The sequence below is a fragment of the Nannospalax galili genome, unplaced genomic scaffold (assembly GCF_000622305.1).
Source record: "Nannospalax galili isolate Female #2095 unplaced genomic scaffold, S.galili_v1.0 scaffold85, whole genome shotgun sequence".
Lineage (NCBI taxonomy): Eukaryota > Metazoa > Chordata > Mammalia > Rodentia > Spalacidae > Nannospalax > Nannospalax galili.
Window position 1 is genome coordinate 5404381 of NW_008358866.1, and position 18741 is coordinate 5423121.

Genomic DNA, 18741 nt, shown 5'->3' on the forward strand with positions numbered 1-18741 from the left:
AGTTTCTTTCTGTTACCCCTTGAGTATAGTCGTTCCTTTATTCAGCTCTTTGTATTGCTTCAAGAACTCTCTGAAGGGTTTGTTTTTTGGACATGAATTCTTTCAGCCTATCTATGTCATGGAAGATTTTTCTTTCCCCTTTGCCTATAATAGACATTTTGGCTGTGTAGTGTAATCTGGGTTGGCATGTGTGGTCATTTAGAACTGGGAATACTTTGGTCCAGGCTCTTCTGGTTTTCATAGTTTGCAATGAAAAGTCAGCTGTAATTCTGATAGGTTTTCCTTTATATGTTTTTTCTTTTTCTTTTTCTTTTTCTTTTTTTGTTTTCTGCAGCTTTCACTATTCTTTCTTTGTTCTGTTTGTTTAGTGCTTTTACTGTGATGTGCTGTAGAGAGTTTCTTTTCTGATCCTTTCTATTTGGTGTTCTATATGCTTCTTGTATTTGTATGGGCATGTCTTTCTTTAATTTGGGGAAATTTTCTTCTACAATCCTGTTGAAGATCTGGTCCATATCATTGGCATTATCCTGAGATTCTTCTCCTTCCTTTCTGCCTATGATGTGTAAGTTTGGTCTTTTTATGGTGTCACACAGTTCCTGCATATTCCATTCTTGTGTTCTCTTAAATTTTTCATAATCTTTGCTTGTGTTCTAATTCATCCATTTTATCTTCCAGTCTTTATATTTTGTTTTCAATTTCATTCTTCCTATTGGTGAGGCTTCCTCCTGTCGTTTCTAATTGGCTTACTGAATGTTTGACTTCCTTCTTCATTTCAACCTGAGCATTTCTCAATATTTTTAACTTATCTCTGAATTTATTCAGAAGTTTATCCCTATCTTCTTTCAGTTCTTTGATTTCTTTCTTTGTGTGTTTTTTAAATTCACTGAATTCTTTTTACCATGTTTATAATTGTTCTTTTGAGTTCCATGTCCTGTGTTATCTCTAGGGGCTCTCATTGTACTCCTCTAGCGGACTGATGGTACATGGTGGGGATATTTTATTGGTTTTTCATGTTAGTACTTTTTCTCTGTGACTTTGACATGTAGATTTCCTTTATAGATTCTGGTGCTTGTGTGAGACTGAAGCCTTCCTTTGTTGAGTTTAGGTCTGTTTCTTTTTTGTAAACTTTATGTGCCTTTGTGGTTTTCATGTTGGGTATGAGAAGATAGTTGGTCTAGGCTTCAGGTTCTCTCTTTTGATTCTATACTGGAGTGGCCAAATTGCTTTCATCTTGTTGCTCAGGACTTCCCAAGGGGCCAAAGTTGGATGAGGAACAGTGCTAGTGCTCTTAGGCTTTATCCTAAAGTCTGGATCCCTCCAAGAAAGGTGCTGGCCTTAGGAATTTGAGGGCTGGGCTGGCCTGGGAGCAGGGTCCAGGAAAGATGCTGGGTCCCAGGGATGCAAAGGGATCCCCTAGCAGTGGGGATTCTGGCCTAAGAGGTCAATCCATGGGTCTGGAGTGTCAGGACAAGAGATGGGCCAGTACCCCTGCTAGGAGGTGAGATGGGGTGGGGGAGCTGGGAGGGTGAATGAGGTTGGGTAAGTCAAGGTGCAATGGGTGCAGCCAAACTTACCCAGGCAAGCTGCTGGCTCCAAGAAACGGTGGGGCCAGGCTGCTCAGAGATGCAAAGGGAGGTAGGAACTAGAGGAAGGAATTGGTTTGGTCTGGATGCAAAGGATCAGGAAACAATGGGAAGTTTGGGCCAAGAGGTCAGTCCAGAGGTCTGGGTTGCCAAACAGGAAAAGTGCCAGTCCCCTGCTAGGAGGAGAGGTGGGGTGGGGGAGCTGGGAGGGTGAATGAGGCTAGGGAGTCAAGGCACAGTGGGCACAGCCAAACTTACTCAGGCAAGCTTCTGGCTCCAAGAAGCTGTCTTGCTTTGATTTTTCTTTTTTTTAGAATTTTCCCCTTCTTTTAGATTCCTTAAATTTAATTCAATCATTTATTTTATTTTGTTTTTGGTCTTGTTGCCTAAAATCACTTTATTAATTAAATAGTTGCTATAGAATTGATAGTACCTTTCTTTAACTTACCATTTACTCCCAATTATTATGACACTATTTCATATATAATATAGAAACATTTCAACAGTACACTGATATTTTTCCCCTTCCAGGCCTACTGTAAAACTCAAAAAATCTAGCTAAATTGTTAAGCAATATAAATAATTGAATGATTAATAAAATTATCTTATTTATCATGATGTTCTTATTTCTTCTGTTTATTCTTTTGTGTAAACATTTCTATCTGATATTATTTTCATTTTTACTTCATGAGTTTTATTAAAATTTTTATTTATGTCTAAAGGGATTGAATTTCATGACTGAATTTTTTTTTACCTTTTTACAAAGAGATCTTGTTATAGAGTTTTACTTCGATAGTACTCTTTCTTCAAGAAATTTCAAGGCAATTCACTGCATTTTTATGTTTTTTTATTTTTTGTTTTTTGCTTTTGTTTTGTGATCAGTGCCTGTCATCCATCTAAATAACTTGGAATCAGTTTTATTCTCCTAGTCCTTGCTTTTATGATGTATTAGGCAAATCCAAAGTTGTGCCCAGCAGATAGCTAACTACTCTCTACTACAGCAGATTTCCCTGAACTCTCTGCCCAGCCTCATATGAGTTTTTAAAAAATATTTTATTATTTTTATTTTATGTGTATGAGTGTATTGCCTACATGTGTAAGTGCACCCATGCCATGCAATGCCCACAGAGGACAGAAGTGGGTGTCAGATCCCCTGGAACTAGAATTATGGATGATTGTCAGCTGCTATGGGGGTGATGGGAACCGAACCTGGGTCCTCTGCCATAGCATCCAGTGCCTCTTATGAATTTTGTAGTTATTGACAAAAATCTGAAATATTTTTGGCCTTATATAAATTCTAGCAGCTGCCTTTAATTCCTTTGCATGGTTTTTTTCCTGAACTGGAGCAGTTTGTTTGTGTTGATGTTTTTCCACACATATGTATTGATCAGTACACTCAAAACTTAAGGTACATCTCTCATGGTTTTTGATTCTTTCTGTCCTTGTTCTTTTCTTTATACAACTTTGAGTTTTCCCAACTGGTTGGGCCAAATCTGGCTATATATCTACATAAAATTTCTTCTTCCAGATTTCTGTGTTCCTCAAAAAGAATTTTCACTTTTGTGGCTCAACATAAGAAATCTCTTAATTATTCCTGTCTACTTCCAAAGTGTTTTCTGTGCATTATTTAAAATTAGGACTCTGTATTATATTATAAAGCTATATGTTCACTTATCTATCACCTTGATTTGTACAGGTCTGTACTCCATTGTAGGAACTGACCATACTTATGGCAGGAAAATGAGACTGAATGAAAACATTATCATTTCTGTATTTGAGAGGTAGAAGTGTGTTCCTAGAATCTGGGAAATAATGGAAGAAACAAGTTAACTCCAGAGTTTCAAATAAGCCTCCAATCATAAGGAACCAAATATAAATTTCACAGATAAATGAATCCACTTTCTCCACTCAGTTACACAAGATTTATATTCTGTTAATGCCAAGTGTCAATTCAATATGAATGCATCATTCTACACATATTAGTAACCCAGATTATAATGCTCCTCTCCTCACTGAAAATGACCAACATCTCCCACTGACACAGTTAACTAAATTTTATGAGTGCTCTTAAAGTTGTGCAGCACAATTTCCAAGAGGTGTTGCTCATAAGACAAGCTTTCACTACAACACCTGGGCTATCAAGCATATGGAGCCTGAGAATGCACAAGTAATCAGGAATGGGAAATTTATAAGCTGCTCTATCTTCTGACCAAGGCTATCAACCTGTTCCTGATTAGCTCTGTTTGTCAGCTCCTCCAGGAGTCATCTAGTCATCTTTTCTTCCTTTTCTGATAACACATGCGACATACTTTATTTCTTGAGATTTTCCACTTTTAAAAGAAAGATAAAGTATTTATAAAAATTGAATTCAGGTTGAATCCACTGTGTTCCCTGTGGTTGTTTCCAGCTCTGTGACACTCTTGCTCTTTGAGTTCAGAATATTCTTCTTTAGAGAGACTGGTCTGCCTCCTTCTGATGCTTAGCTTAGATGTGGTTACCTGGCCACCATCTCCCATGGGCATACTCCTTTCAAAAATGAAGCTAATGATCATTAAAGATTTTGGCCCTTGCTTTACTTGTGGGAAATAGTCTGCTACTGGATTATTGACAGCTTTGTAGCTTTTTGCTTACCTGGGGAGCTTCTTTATGCCTGATTTGGGAAATGAAATACAGATACAGATTTTAGACTCTTTAAAATCATTTTGTATGGGTTAAAAGAGGCTAGTTTTCAAATAAACTCTCAATTCAGCATTAAGCCCCAAGATTCAAGATGCTCATCTGATGGTGTCTTTTCCTGATTCATTCAATATTGTGAAGTGTACTGCTTTGCAGATTCTAAAGGAGAAAAACCAAACAGATAATAAACAATAGCTAATTTGTTTATCAATGAATTGTTTTAGAGAAAATAATGAAAAGGACAATAGGTAATTTATATCAAGATGCCTAAGCCAATATCTTGAGTTTAATTTCCTGATCCATTTTTGCAAACTGGTTTGTATTTGGTACATATCTGCATATTTAAATTCATTAAAAATCCCACTTAGGGGGCTTTAAAGATGGCTCAGTGGTTAAGAGCACTGACTGCTCTTGCAAGAGTACCTGGGGTCAATTTCCAGCACCCACATGGTGGCTATGAACCATCCTTAACTCCACTTCCAGGGGAATCTGAAGCCTTCTTCTGACCTCTGCAGCACTGCACAACACGGGTGTACTCACATGCATGCAGGCAATACACTCATTCACATTAAAAAAAAAGAATCCTATTTAGACTGGATGTAGTGGCATATGCCTTTAATCCCAACACTCGGGAGGCAGAGGCAGGCAGATATCTGTGAGTTCAAGGCCAGCCAGGTCTACATAGTAAGTTCCAGGCCAGCTGGGGCAACAAAGTGACCCTATCTCAAAAAGACCAAAAAAGAATCTCACTTAGAATTAATATTTCATACTAGAAACAGTTTACTGAAAGAAGTTCATTACAGTTGGTATATTTGATAAGCATTTTATTTACAGGTAAAGAACTAGGGCAGATAAGTTTAGGAAAGAATGAGCTATAATTTTTCTCCTTTTGCAGAGAGCACATGTATCCCATTTGTGCTTTCAGAGACTCAGATCACTCAATTGTGTAAGCGGGGTGACTGTAGTAAGGCCTGGGTTCCAAATTTGTAGTGTACTTCTGTAGTGATGGTGATGGGCTTTGAGAAACAGTCTAGTTGACAACCGCATTTATCTACTGAAATTTATTCTGGAGCAGAGAACAGCACAGGTAATGTGAGGAATGCTTTTACTCTACAGATTCTGAGAGTCACATCACACTGAGAAGACTAGAGAAAGACCCCTGTAGATAGACAAGCATATTGTGCTTACTTATAGCATTCTTCCTGTTTTCCTTCTTTTTTTCTAGAGACTGAAAGAATTAAAGCAGCGAGAATTTGCTCGAAATGTAGCTTCCAAGTCATGGAAAGATGAAAAGAAACAAGAAAAAGCACTTAAGAGACTCCATCAGCTGGCTGAGTTAAGGCAGCAGTCTGAATGGTAAGAGTTAGAGGGACTTGGATGTTTCAGAACATTTTATGAGTCTCTGGGGATATTTCCATAATAAACTTACTTAGTCCACTGTAGCAATGTAAAACTAACATTAATCAAGAGAAATGCCTGAAGGCAAATATTTTTAATTGTTAAAGGTTTTCAAATTAATTTTTTTGCCATTAGATTTCCCCCTCCCAATCTTGTTTAATGAAATGAACCAAGAAACAGTTCTAATACACTGACATTTATTTTTTCTAGTTGACTGGAACTGACATAATTCATCAGTAATTTAAGTTCTACAGTGATGTTTTAATGTTTTGTTTAATATTCATACATATAAATAATATATTTGGATCAAATCCATACTTTCTATCTCTCTTTTTGCTATCCACTGAGTCTATTTAGTGTTGCCTGTATGTGCCTGCATGCAGGACCATCTACCAGAGCATGGGTAGCCTCTCAAGACCCACATCCCTGATGAAAACAGGCATTCCTCCTCTCAGCATGTATCTGTTCCCAATAGCTCCTCCAATAGAAGTGAGAATTTATGAGCTCCCCTTCTATCCATAGCTGAATTTTGGCTAACCTGATCTTATACAAGCCCTTGTGCATACAGTCCCAGCTGCTGTGAATTCATGAGTGCAACCATTGTGTTATGTCCAGTAAATATTATTTCAGTACAGATGTTTATAATAGTAACTTTTAAAACTATAAATAACAACACACCTTTTAAGTGGAAAATACATGCCTAGTATAATCTCCTGGATGCACTTGACTCTGGATAAATGACACTATCATTGTTGGGCTGACAAACAAGATATAATTAATGCAGTTAAATTAACCACACAGTGCCATTTCAACTGATAATTATAACATAATAGGCATTACACTAATACATTCTTGTAACTACTAAATAGCAGTGTTTCAAAAGCTTGGAGGGCCTGAACATTTCAAAGTCGTTACTTTGAATGCAATTAAATTTGCAGATTGTGAATTGTGCTCATATGAATCAATGTATAACACTAATGCAGTAATTAATGTAGTGTACAGCAACCTGGTAAACTGAAATTTATAACTCTTCCAGAATTTAAGCCCCTGTTGTTTAAATGGAAAACAATATACAACAACCAGAACCAATGGTTTAATTATGTTACTACAAAATATTAGACTTAAATGTGATTTTTATAAAATATTAGTAATTTTAGATCAATTAGTGAAAATAGTAGCTTACAATATTCATATATCTGTGATGTTTAGAATAATTTAATTAATATGAAATATATAAAATGCTAAAAATTGAAGAAATGTAGCAAAAGGAGATTTAAAGGTACTACATGTGTACAGAAATGAAATTAATGCAGAAGAGCAAACTCAGGAGCTCTCATATAGTCAGAGAAATGGAACACATTCAATACTAACTTCCTTACTGGTCCATCCAATAAGAAACTTATGTTATTCAAACATGTCAATAATTTACCAATAATTCCTTGCTGAAACAGAACTTAGGAGAATAAGTTCTATGTTCATTAAAGTTGCTTATAGAGAAAAAAAATATAAAGGTTGTATGTCAATTCGTACATGACTAGTTATGAGATGCAGTAAGTCAGGTCATAATAAATGAGGCAGAGTAGACCATAGAAAGACATCCTCAAGAAAAGTTTTCACAGGTCAGGCCAGATTGCCCAATAATATTCCACAGCAAATCTAAGTAGCCTCACAAGGTTTTACTATTGTGAAAGTTACCGAACGCCTACATTTCTCATCATCCAGTCTGTATTTTTCTATGAGAAAAATCACAGAGTATCGGGGAGTCTTAATGGTGTCAGTGAGGGGATGGTGGTCTTGGTGGATAATGTTACTCCTGTTGCTGATGGTGTCATATTTATTTTTTTCACTTTTATCAGATTTTCGTGAATTTCATATGTTTGATCATATTTAGATCTGCCTCCCCTATCTGCAAGAGTTCATGTACTCTGTCACATATATACATAAACACACATACACATACACACACACACACACACACACACAAGTCAAATGTGTGTGTCCCCAGATGCCCTTCAGTGAGGAAGCCTGGTACCACACCCTTAAAACTGAATCTCTCTCTCCCCACAGCTACCAGTTGCCAATATCTCCTCAGCTATAGCTGGGCCCTCCATCTCACTTCCCAGCTTTCATGCCGGGATTCTAGCTGACTTGAGCTCATGAGTGTCTTGTGCTTGTTGTCACTATTGCTGGGAACTCATGTGAAGAACTGCTTGACTATCTGGAAAACTGACCAATGTCCAGAGAATAAGAAACTGCAGATTGTTGTCCCTCAGTAGGACACTTTTATCAAACTTGCACCTCCCATGGCTCCTTGAGGAAGACAGACTAGAAAGATTTTAAAGAACCAAAGGTGAAGGATGACCACAAAGAAATGTAGTTGTTACATTTCTATGTTGCTAAAGTTTGCCAGTAAGGCCCTCTGAATTAGCATAAAGTTGGGTATCCCTCTGGAAATCTTATTTGCCAAACAAACATAAATATGTCTCTATAACCAGTTGGAGAGGGATAAATGTTCAACTTCCTAGGTAAAGAACTTGAAATTTAGAAGTCTATTCTTTATTTCCAATACTTGCCACCTACTATAAAGCCAACTGCTCTATTTTCTGAAATAGTCTCACGTCCTAAGGGAAGTCACTTAGCAGACATAATTTTTTTGTGGCAGCAGGATTGATGTATGAAAATTAAAGGAAAAATAAAAGTTCAGTTGCCCCTTCTCTAGACAGCTTTCTTTGATCCTTTATCCTCACATTTGCTAAGGAACCAGGTAACTCTGGCCTGGCTTCTGAAGACCTTTCTGGAAGATTTTTTCTGTGGTGGGGCTTGCAATACATATTATTCTCTGAATTGTTGCATCTCATAATTAATCAAGTAGGAACTGACATCTGTGTAGGCTGATCCAGATAACAATATTCTTCCATGGCTCTGTGGAAAGGAGAGGTAAATTCACTGATGGTAAAAATACTTTAACCAAATTGATGAAGACATGACAGAAAAAAGTAACTGGCAATGGATGTCATATATGGAAGACAGCTTTGGTCTTCACCACTCATCCTGGGTCTTCAGTGGGGCCAGTTAGTATATTTAGAGACACCTACTTTCTCTTCATGAACTTCTACGTCTAAGTATCTTTAAGTGGAGATTTTTCTCAGTTTTAAAAAATTTAGCACAACTATTGCTTCTGAGATACGAAGCTCTCCATATAAAATTTGGAATGCAGCACATTAAGATATAATGTAACTTAACAAAATCATGCTATTCTGACATTTTTTTTTCTGTTTGAAAAATATGCTTTTTTCCCACAGGAGACAATAAATTTTTTGTAAAATTTGTAAGTTGCTTAGCTTTAGAATTGGGGGGCAAATATTAGAATGTGCAACCCATTTTTAAGAGTTAAATGACTAATTCTATAGTCTCTTACTAGCTTTTACAAGCAAAAATAGTTAAATTCACAGAAACCTAAAAATAAACTAAAGACAGTTCCCAAGAAAAGAAAGAGAGAACAGATTTGGTAACTATAAAATGAACAGAGGGTAGAATGACCATTGGAGGATGGGGAACTGGAAGAATGATCTGTACATACACACCTTCAGATCTAAGTCCTCAAGATCCACTGTGGATCCTTAGACTGTACTTATAATTGTAATTATATTGTTTACTTGAAATTTACTAAGGCAGATGATCTTAAGTGAACACATACACACAGACACAGGTAATTATGTATGGTATGGATGAGTCACCAAATTTAATTGTGGTATTAATTCACACTGTATACCTCCATCGAATCATCAAATCATAGACCTAGAATAACTGTAATTTTATTTGCCAATTATATCCAATAATCTACAAACAATTAAAGCTTTAACACTGTTATAATTTATAATCTCACATTAAAACATTAAGATGCAAAACACAAAAACAGAAAATTGGGATTTTCCAAAATAATAAAAATAAATTATACTTAATATTAAATAAATTAAAGTTCATAAATCAACAAAAACATTTAAAGCATTAAAAGAAGAGGTAATCAAGATTAACAATGAGGATAAAATGTTAAACCATGATTAATCATAATCATAAATGCAGATTTGATTACAAACTGTAGACAGGAAGGAATTAAAGTCCAGAAACAGACAACAAAATATAATATTAAAACGTGAGGAAGAGGATTTAAAATATTGAAAACAATATAACAAGAAGAAGCAGGAGCATTAGAGAGATAAACAGTAAAATAAAAAATAAAGCAGCAAATCAGAGGAGGAAATGCATATAAAGAAAATGTAAGGCCGCAGAGATGACTCAGCACATAGAAGCCTTGCCCAGCTAGATGCCTGATGTCCTGACAAGCCATGGTGGAAGGAGAAAACAAACTTGAAATTGTACTCTGACCTCCACAGCAAGCAAATGTACACTTACATACCACATGTACACACACACCAATGATCATAAATTAAATTTTAAAAAGAAAAAATATATTTAAAACATAATCTGGGATCCAGGAAGATAGCTTAGTGGGTATGATGGTTTGAATGAGGATGTCCCCCATAGGCTCCAGGTATTTGACATTTTGTCCCCATATGGTGGTGCTGTTTGGGAGGTTTTAGGAGGTGTGGCTATCCTGGAGGAAGCACGTCACTGGTAGTGGGCTTAGAGAGTTCTTAAGCCTTGCCAGATCAACAGTCACCCTCTTGCTTCCTGTGCCTGCATAATGTGAGAGCTTAGCTTCTGCTGCTTCTGCTCCAGCCACCTCCAGCCACCATGCCTCCCTGCCATGACAGACTGTAATTCCCTGGAACTTTAAGCTCAAATAAACTCTTCCTTCTATAGATTGCTTTGGTCAGTGTTTCTATCACAGCAACAGAAAAGTGACTAAGACAGTAATTAGCACCAGGTGTTGGCTCTGAAAAACCTGACCATGTGGGGTTTTGGAAAAATGTGGAAGACTTTGGAATTTGGGGCTAGAAAAGTGGTTGATTGCTGTAAGCAGAGCTTAACAGGCCGTTCTAGTAAACACCTGGAAGAAAGTAGTGCTGAGAACAATGTAGTTCCAGGGGGAAATAAGGACTTAAGCAGCACTTGGGATATTTTGGCAAAGAGTCTGGCTGGAGTCTGCCCTAGACCTAAAAGCTTGCCTGAGGCTAAGTTGAAAAGCAATGGACTAATTTGTCTGGTGGAAGAAATTTCAAGATAGCCTAATGTTGAAATGGTGGCATGGATATTAATGGTGAATATTATGCAGATCTATAGTGAAAAAAGAGAAAATGGGACAGAAAGAAATACAGTTTGGATTGAAAAAGAGCACTAGGAAGATAAATATTGGAGCTTTGGCATGTGCTGGAGAAGATCCCCTTGATAAGGAGATTAAAGTGATTAAGGTGGGGCCTAGAGATTTGGATTTAAACAGTGGAGCGAGTGCCTCCAGGGCTAGAACATACCCAGTTAAGCCTCCAGCTTGTAAAAGGAAAATGTTGCAGGGGCCATGGAAGTGAAAAGCTTCTAAAATGAATAAAGGAGGCTGGAGTCCACCCCAAACTTGTAGTCAAACTTGGCAGTGTCGTTCACCCAGTACTGGTTTTAGAGGCATGAAAGATGGAAGAGTGAAGGGGTCATCTATTCTTCCTCCTAGGTTTCAGAGCGCTTTGGAGGCCAGGCAGCGTGAAGTGAAGTAGGGGTGCCCCTGCCTAGAGAAGGCTCTGATAAGCCATTGCAGGAAGCAGTGAAGGTGATGCCTGGTTGCCAATGGAGACCCCAAGATGTTCGTGATGCCAAAGCTGTGAGGCATCTGCCAAGACCTACATACAGGGAGTGGTACCAGCACAAGAGAGAAATGTGTGTTGCACACAGCAAAGCTAGAGAGGCTGAGCCATCTAAACCCTTTGGAAGTAAAGCCCCAGAAGTTGGACATGGAGCTACTGGACTTGGTGTTATCCCTGCTGGTTTTCAGTCTTGTTTTCATCCAGTATTTCCTTATTATGCCACCATTCCTCCCTTTTGGAATGGTAATATGTATTTGGTTCCACTGTATGTTGGGAGTATGTCATTTGTCTTTTGATTTTGTAGAGGCTTAGAGTTAAGATATTTACCTGACTTTCAGAAGAGACTGGGCTTTTGAATAATATTGAGACTGATAATGACTATGGGGACTTTTAGGGTTGGACTAAATGCATTTTTCTATTTATATGATCATGAGCCTATGGGGGCTAGGGGGCGGAATGTGATGGTTTGAAAGACAATGTCCCCCATAAGCTCCAGGTATTTTGACATTTTTGTCCCCACATGGTGGTGCTGTTTTGGGAGGTTTTAGAAGGAGTGGCTATGCTAGAGGAAGCACAACACTGGGGGTGCGCTTAGAGAGTTTTTAAGCCTTGCCAGATCCCTAGTCACCCTCTTGCTTCCTGTGTGATGATGTGAGAGCTTAGCTTCTGCTGCTTCTGCTTCAGCCACCTCCAGCCACCATGCTTCCCTGCCATGATGGACTGTAATTCCCCTGGAACTGTAAGCTCAAACAAACCCTTCCTTCTATAAATTGCTTTGGTCAGTGTTTCTATCACAGCAACAGAAAAGTGACTAATACAGTGGGTAAAGGCGCTTGTTGCCCACCCTGACAAACTGAGTTTGAACCTGAAGGTAGGAGAGGGTCTACTCCCTTTGGTTGTCCTCTGACTTCCACACATGTACAATGGCACACCCAACTGCATGCATGCACTCTCTCACACACAAATAAATGAAACAAATTAAAAATAAATAAATAAAAACATAATTTAGAAGCACTAAAAATCTTTATTTAAATGGAATTTGGAGTAGTTTGAAGAAGAAAAGTATAATATTCCCACACTAGCATTTTGGAAGATTTTCTGCTGAGGATAGTGCCAATTATAGGAAATTAACAAATGCTCCTGAAGAAATTAATTTATTTATTAGGAGACATAGTTGCTGCTTAATCTCCTTACCACCCAGACAAATATCCAGGATCAAGGTGTTTCTGAGCCTCAGTTTTCTGTACCCAGGCTCAAGTAACACTTCAGTAAATTTCTGTGATCTTTCACCCTGGAAAAAGTATTCAATAAGCCACCATTGTGATTGAATATTCCTACCTATTCATCACACACACACACACACACACACACACACACACACACAAATGCCTAAAATCCCCTTTCTAAGATGCAGTGTGAGACTATTCAAAGCACGAAGATTAATGAAAGAGAAGGAAAAAAAGTAGGTGCCATCGTTAATCAGTTAAAGTAAGGAATAATTACTATTTTATAAAATCACCAATTTCATTTTCCATACAATAATTGAGAATACTATAATTATAAAGCTAGCCATTAACTCACAACAACAGAAAATGTGAAATCATTATAAAGTGAATAGTGGTAAAAATTATTGTTTATACACTACATTTCCTATAGGAAGAGAAGACAGCTGATTGTAACAATGTGGAAAATGTAGTCAGCAAAATAGAAATTAAATACATAAAATTGGCTTGATACAAAAATTAGCTTAAAAAGTTAAAACCAGTAGAGCACTGAGATAAATAATAAGGCCTAAAGGATATTCTCAGAAAAGTAAAAAACTAATGCAATATATAAGCAACAACTTCAACAACAAAGCAGTAATCAGAGAAACCAAGGAAGAAAATGTTTCTGAACCAAAGAAAAAAAAATGGACATGCTTAAAAAGTTCCAGTAAAAATGACCCAAAGGAGGTCGGCCAAGAGCTATGGTCTGAGTTCTGCCAAATATAAAATAACCTGTTGAATCAGTATTATACTTACTTGTTAATTATAATAAATGTATTTTATAAAAATTAAAAGGAGAAATTATCAGAGCATATGGATAGTTAAACAATTCATTTTAGATGTAGGAAGAATGAAAATGCCATCTCACAGGTAAAGATTATAAAGCAAATCACATAAAATTTGATGGATAATGAATGTCTACAGAGATCCCTTCTGACTGGACAGAGCCACAGGGAAGCTACCTGCCAAGCAGTTTTCTCTTTTAGAATCTAAATGACATATAAAGATGTATGTTTTTATACCTTATAGTCAAGAAACAAATGATTAGATAAAAATGAAAATCTAAAACAGAAAAAAAAAGTTAAATGTGCTTCCAGGTAAATGGAAAAAGAAAAAGGAACATAATGGCAGTTCAAACTAAAGTCATAAAAGCATGATTTGCATAGCTTTTTCCACAGTAAGCCTTGTTTTGTATTAAAAAGCTAAAAGATAGGATGTAAAAGAAACAAATAATTTTAATCTAACAGCTTCTATGTATGTATGCTCATTTCCAGCTTGCTGCTTGAATAACTGATGAACTCCAGTTAAAGAACTATCTTTAAAAAACCTTAAGACATGTAACACACAATTGACATAAATATATTTTAGTAAGAGACAAGAGAAATATTGCAAAATCATTTTGAATTTTTATTCTGCTTATAAATGAGGGTTACTTTCTACTGTATTCATTGGCTAGTTATAAGAAATGAACTAACCACCTTTTGTCAAAAGGAAGTAAACCTGAAGGAATTTAAAACTGCGGAACTACATGTGAAGTGCTACAACTGTTGAAAATCAAATTAAATAAATAGTTTTATGATTTACAACTATGACCCAACTTATTATCTAATATAAATATACTGACTAGAAACTATGAGACATGTTGAATCTGTACTCCATAAGCTCCTAGGACATATGTTGTGATATAAGCACATTATTTTCTTTTATGACACTAGGCATAAGATAGTTACATGCTATTGCTTTGCATTAATTTCTAAATAATAGAATTAGTACAGTTCAGAATAAACAACAAAAATAATCATTATATTGACTTGTACAAGCATGAAAAAATGGTTATTTTATGAAAAAAATAACGTTCATCAATAAATAGTAAAATGACAGCATAGAAAGACTATGGAATGTTTGCATAAGGCATGACTCCAATGCAAATGCCTCACTCATTTAACTGTTTATTGTATTTACAGTGTTTCTGGAAATGGACCAGCATTCAAAGCCCCCAGGATAGCCATAGAAAAGCAACTCCAGCAGGGAATTTTCCCAGTTAAGAATGGCAGAAAGGTATCATGCATGAAGAGCGCCCTTCTCCTTAAGGGAAAGAATCTCTCCAGAAGCACTACAGACAAGCAGCGATTTACCTTGCCAAATCGACACCAGCTACCATCAGACAGATGCTATTTGTTTGGCAATAGGATAACACAAACATCTTCAGATCTCAGCAACGTCAACCACAGGACAGGCGTGTCATTCTCATTTTCAAAAAAAGCATATCTAAAATTAGAATCTTCAGCCTCAGTTTTCAGTGAGAACACAGAAGAAACTCATGACTGTAACAAGTCACCTGCCTATAAAGTCAAACAAACAGTGGAGAAATGCAAGTGTTGCAGGTTTGCAAACGAGGCTATAAATCTCACCAAGGAGGAAGATGTCAAGACTTCCCCAAGACATCTGGAGAATGTTTTAAATAACACGTTCACCACAAACTCCAAAATATTGCAAGACAGGAAGGAATCTTTTAATGAGAAACTAGAACATTCAACAGACAGTCATACTTCCTTCTCCAAATCAAGTATACATGTTTCAGAAGCAGATTTTATGACTTCCGGGAGAGAGAACGAAATTAGGACCACATTGAAGAACAATTCAGAAAATTGCATTAATCACCCATGCCAAACAAATTATTCCTCCAGCTCACTAACCATGTATAAGCACAGTGAGGCCAGGCTATGTGAAAGTCCGGATGAATTTTTGTCTCTAGGGTCAAGTGAACAAAAGAGTAATGTGCATTTGAATCCTAATTCCATAGTGGAGAACAGAGCAAAATCTTTAAATGAAGTAGAAAGAGTTAGCAAAAATATGCCACGACTTTGGAGAGAAAGTTGCCCCCACGATGTCAAATCCAAATCATTCCCTTTTCTCCACGTGCAGAGCAAAGATGGCCGCACCACTCTACAGTGGCCTACGGAACTTCTGTTTTTTACCAGAACAGAGCCCTGCATTTCTTATGGCTGCAATCCATTATATTTTGATTTTAAGCTTTCTAGGAACCCAAAGGAGGAGCATAATTCAGAGAATATTAAAACAGAATTGGAAATGAAGACAAAAACAGAGAGCCAAGGCTCAGGTTTAGGAGACCAACAAACATCGAACCAAGAAAATCAATCTCTGAAACTAAAGACTGCTACAGCTAACTCAGATCAGCAACAGTTCCAGAGAAAATACAGTTTGGGCTACATTCATCATGAGTCTAGTAAGAACAAACATAATGTTAGTCCAAGGGACATGGGATCAAAAATTCCTGAAGGGCCTACTTACCTTAATCTATCTATAAAGGACTGCACAAAGAAGGATAATGCTGATGATAATGAATTTATGGGATCTACACAAACCCATTGGCAAAGTGGCAAAAGAACAGTTCTAAATAATGCTCAGGAGGGTTTGTCTTGCCCTCCTCATGTCTCTAGGCCTAAAAAGCATGAATTGAATACCTGCAGTGCACATTCAGAGTTTGAAGATGAAACCCAGTATATCTGGAATTCTAGTCCTTATACAACAGGGGGTTACAGTGAGGACAAAAATAGCCACAACTTCAGCACGACCTGCAGTGCTTCTGCATGTGGCAACCGAAGTTACAAGAGATGTTCTCCAAAGCCGTCTCTGACTGGCTGTTCCAGCCCTCTGGACCCATCTTCTGGGCGCATTTCCAGCTGGAGGAGCACTTGTTCATGTCACAAGACAAGTGGCCAAGGCAGGAGTAATTTGCTCTACTTTTGTAAAAGAGAATGCAACTCGGTTGAAAGGCACACGTGGAAATACAGGAAGCACAACTCTCTCTACTTGTCTGATGAGAAAATAAGCAGTAACTGCCCTCAGTCTGAAACTCAGAAACATGGGAACTGTAAATTGGGGGACTCATTTAAAAAGAAAAGACACTCAAAATACAGGTACTGTCACTGTAGAGAAAGGTATAAGCTGGATAAAAACCAGCAACTTGGAGGGCCAAAATCCACAAGAATTATGCATTGTGATTCTAGCTCACAGACTCCCCTTGCTGGAAGCAATGATAAACCCTTTAATGACCAGAGACCAAAGTGCAGCAAATTGGGCTCCAACTCAAGACAAAGAATTCATTACTTAAATAAAAGCAAAAGAAGTCCAAAGTCCTTGGCCAGCCCTCATATTTGTAAAGTGGGAGAAGTCATAGGCAGACAGTACAACTCGGGTGCTCTTAAATACCTTCTACAGAACTGTCCTAATGGCCTTTCAGAAACTGCAGACTTAAATGCTGTAGAAAAAAGGATGCCCCTGACTGCCAAAGGCCTTTTAGAAAGAGTCCAAGCCAAGAAGTTTCAGCAACAATCATCTAAGTTTGAGGTCTCCTCAAACAGTTCTATAAAAGAATCAGAGACTCATTCTCAAATCCAATGCACAATTCAACTTGTACCACAAAGCTGCAACCGAACAGCATTGCCTTTGTCAGAGAAAAGACAATTCATGAGCAAAAGACAAATTGATAAAGACAATATAGTTCATAGGACTACTGAAAAAGATAAAATCAAAACCCCAAAGACAAATAATTTTACCATTTTAGCAGACACCGAATGTGATAACCATCTTTGTACAGGTATAAATCATACCGTAACAGAGTCTCAGTCTTTAAGCAGGAAAAAGAACCCAATAACAAAAGAACAATCTAAACCTTTAATTAGTGAAGTCCAACCATTTCTTCAAAGCTGTGACCCAGTACCAAATGATTTCCCCGGTGCTTTTCAGACTAATAGACATACTGGTATAACTGATTCAACAGAGACCAAAGAGGACCAAATAAATCTAGACTTACAGGATGTAAGCATGTGCATGAATCATGCAGAGAGGAATACCAACACTTACTATGACAGAACTATGCAGAAGCATGACAAAGTGGAAGATGAATTAGAAGTGTGTCATAAATCTCTCTCTCCTCCATTGATTCAACAGCCTATAACATTTTCTCCTGATGAGATAGATAAATACAAACTTCTACAGCTACAAGCCCAGCAGCATATGCAAAAGCAGCTTCTGTCAAAGCATCTTCGAGTTTTGCCTACTGCAGGGACCACTGCCTTCTCCCAGACCTCAGCTCTGCAGACAGTTCCAGTTCACCAGCACACATCCATCACTACCATCCACCACACATTCCTACAGCACTTTGCCGTCTCTGCGTCCATAAGTTCCCATAGTAGTCACCTCCCAATAGCTCATCTACATCCGCTTTCACAGCCACATTTCACCCCCATCTCATTTTCTACCATGGCTCCAGCCATTGTCCCTACACACCCCAGTTTCTTAGGTCATCCCCTACATTTCGTCTCTGCTGCCCCTTTTCACCCATCTCATATAACAGTCCAGCCCCTGCCTCCTGCAGCATTTATCCCCACATTTTTTGGTCCTCACTTAAACCCAGCCACAACTTCTGTCATCCACTTAAATTCTTTAATTCAACCTGTGTTCCAAGGTCAAGATCTTTGCCATCATTCTTGCTCCAGCCAGATACAACAGTTAAATGGAGTGAAAGAAGCCTTAAATATGTCAGCACACTTGAACTAATAGGAGTTAGAGCTCCTTTTATGGATAAACAAAACAAAATGACACTACCTGCAAATAATGTATTAACAATCATCTATCTGATATAAGATTTAAAATAATGGTGCCAAATCAAAATGTAATTCATACATAAATGTAAGTTGAATTATCAATAATGAAGCAGTAAAATTTTAAGAACTTCTTTTGTCTGGCAAAAATAATAGAGCAAATTTAAAATAATTTTATGGGGAGAAAGTGGGGGAAGTATTAAAGAATTATTTGAAATAAGATTTCATATAATGTTATAAAATGATAATAGGAAACATTCAGGTACAGAATTAATATAATGAAAAAATAGAATAGAATACCCTACGTTTTAAGTGTTTGATGAATGAATGAATGTAAGTTTCACTTTTGTCAAGTAATACTAAAGTGTCAGTGAAATGAACCAATACTTAAGAAAAATTTCTGTGGTTAGATTTTGACTATGTTATCAATAAATATTGT

General features: G+C 37.2%; 1 protein-coding gene across 1 annotated transcript in view; it reads left to right on the forward strand.

Moving 5' to 3' along the window:
* The window catches only part of Znf804b (zinc finger protein 804B), a 617567-nt gene extending 599130 nt beyond the window's left edge, over positions 1-18437 (forward strand). The window contains exons 3-4 of the mRNA XM_008822510.2: positions 5485-5615; positions 14640-18437. Of these exons, the coding sequence (XP_008820732.1) occupies positions 5485-5615; positions 14640-18258 (3750 nt within the window). The 3' untranslated portion in view covers positions 18259-18437. The remainder of the gene's footprint in view (positions 1-5484; positions 5616-14639) is intronic.
* The last annotated feature ends 304 nt before the right edge of the window (positions 18438-18741 follow it).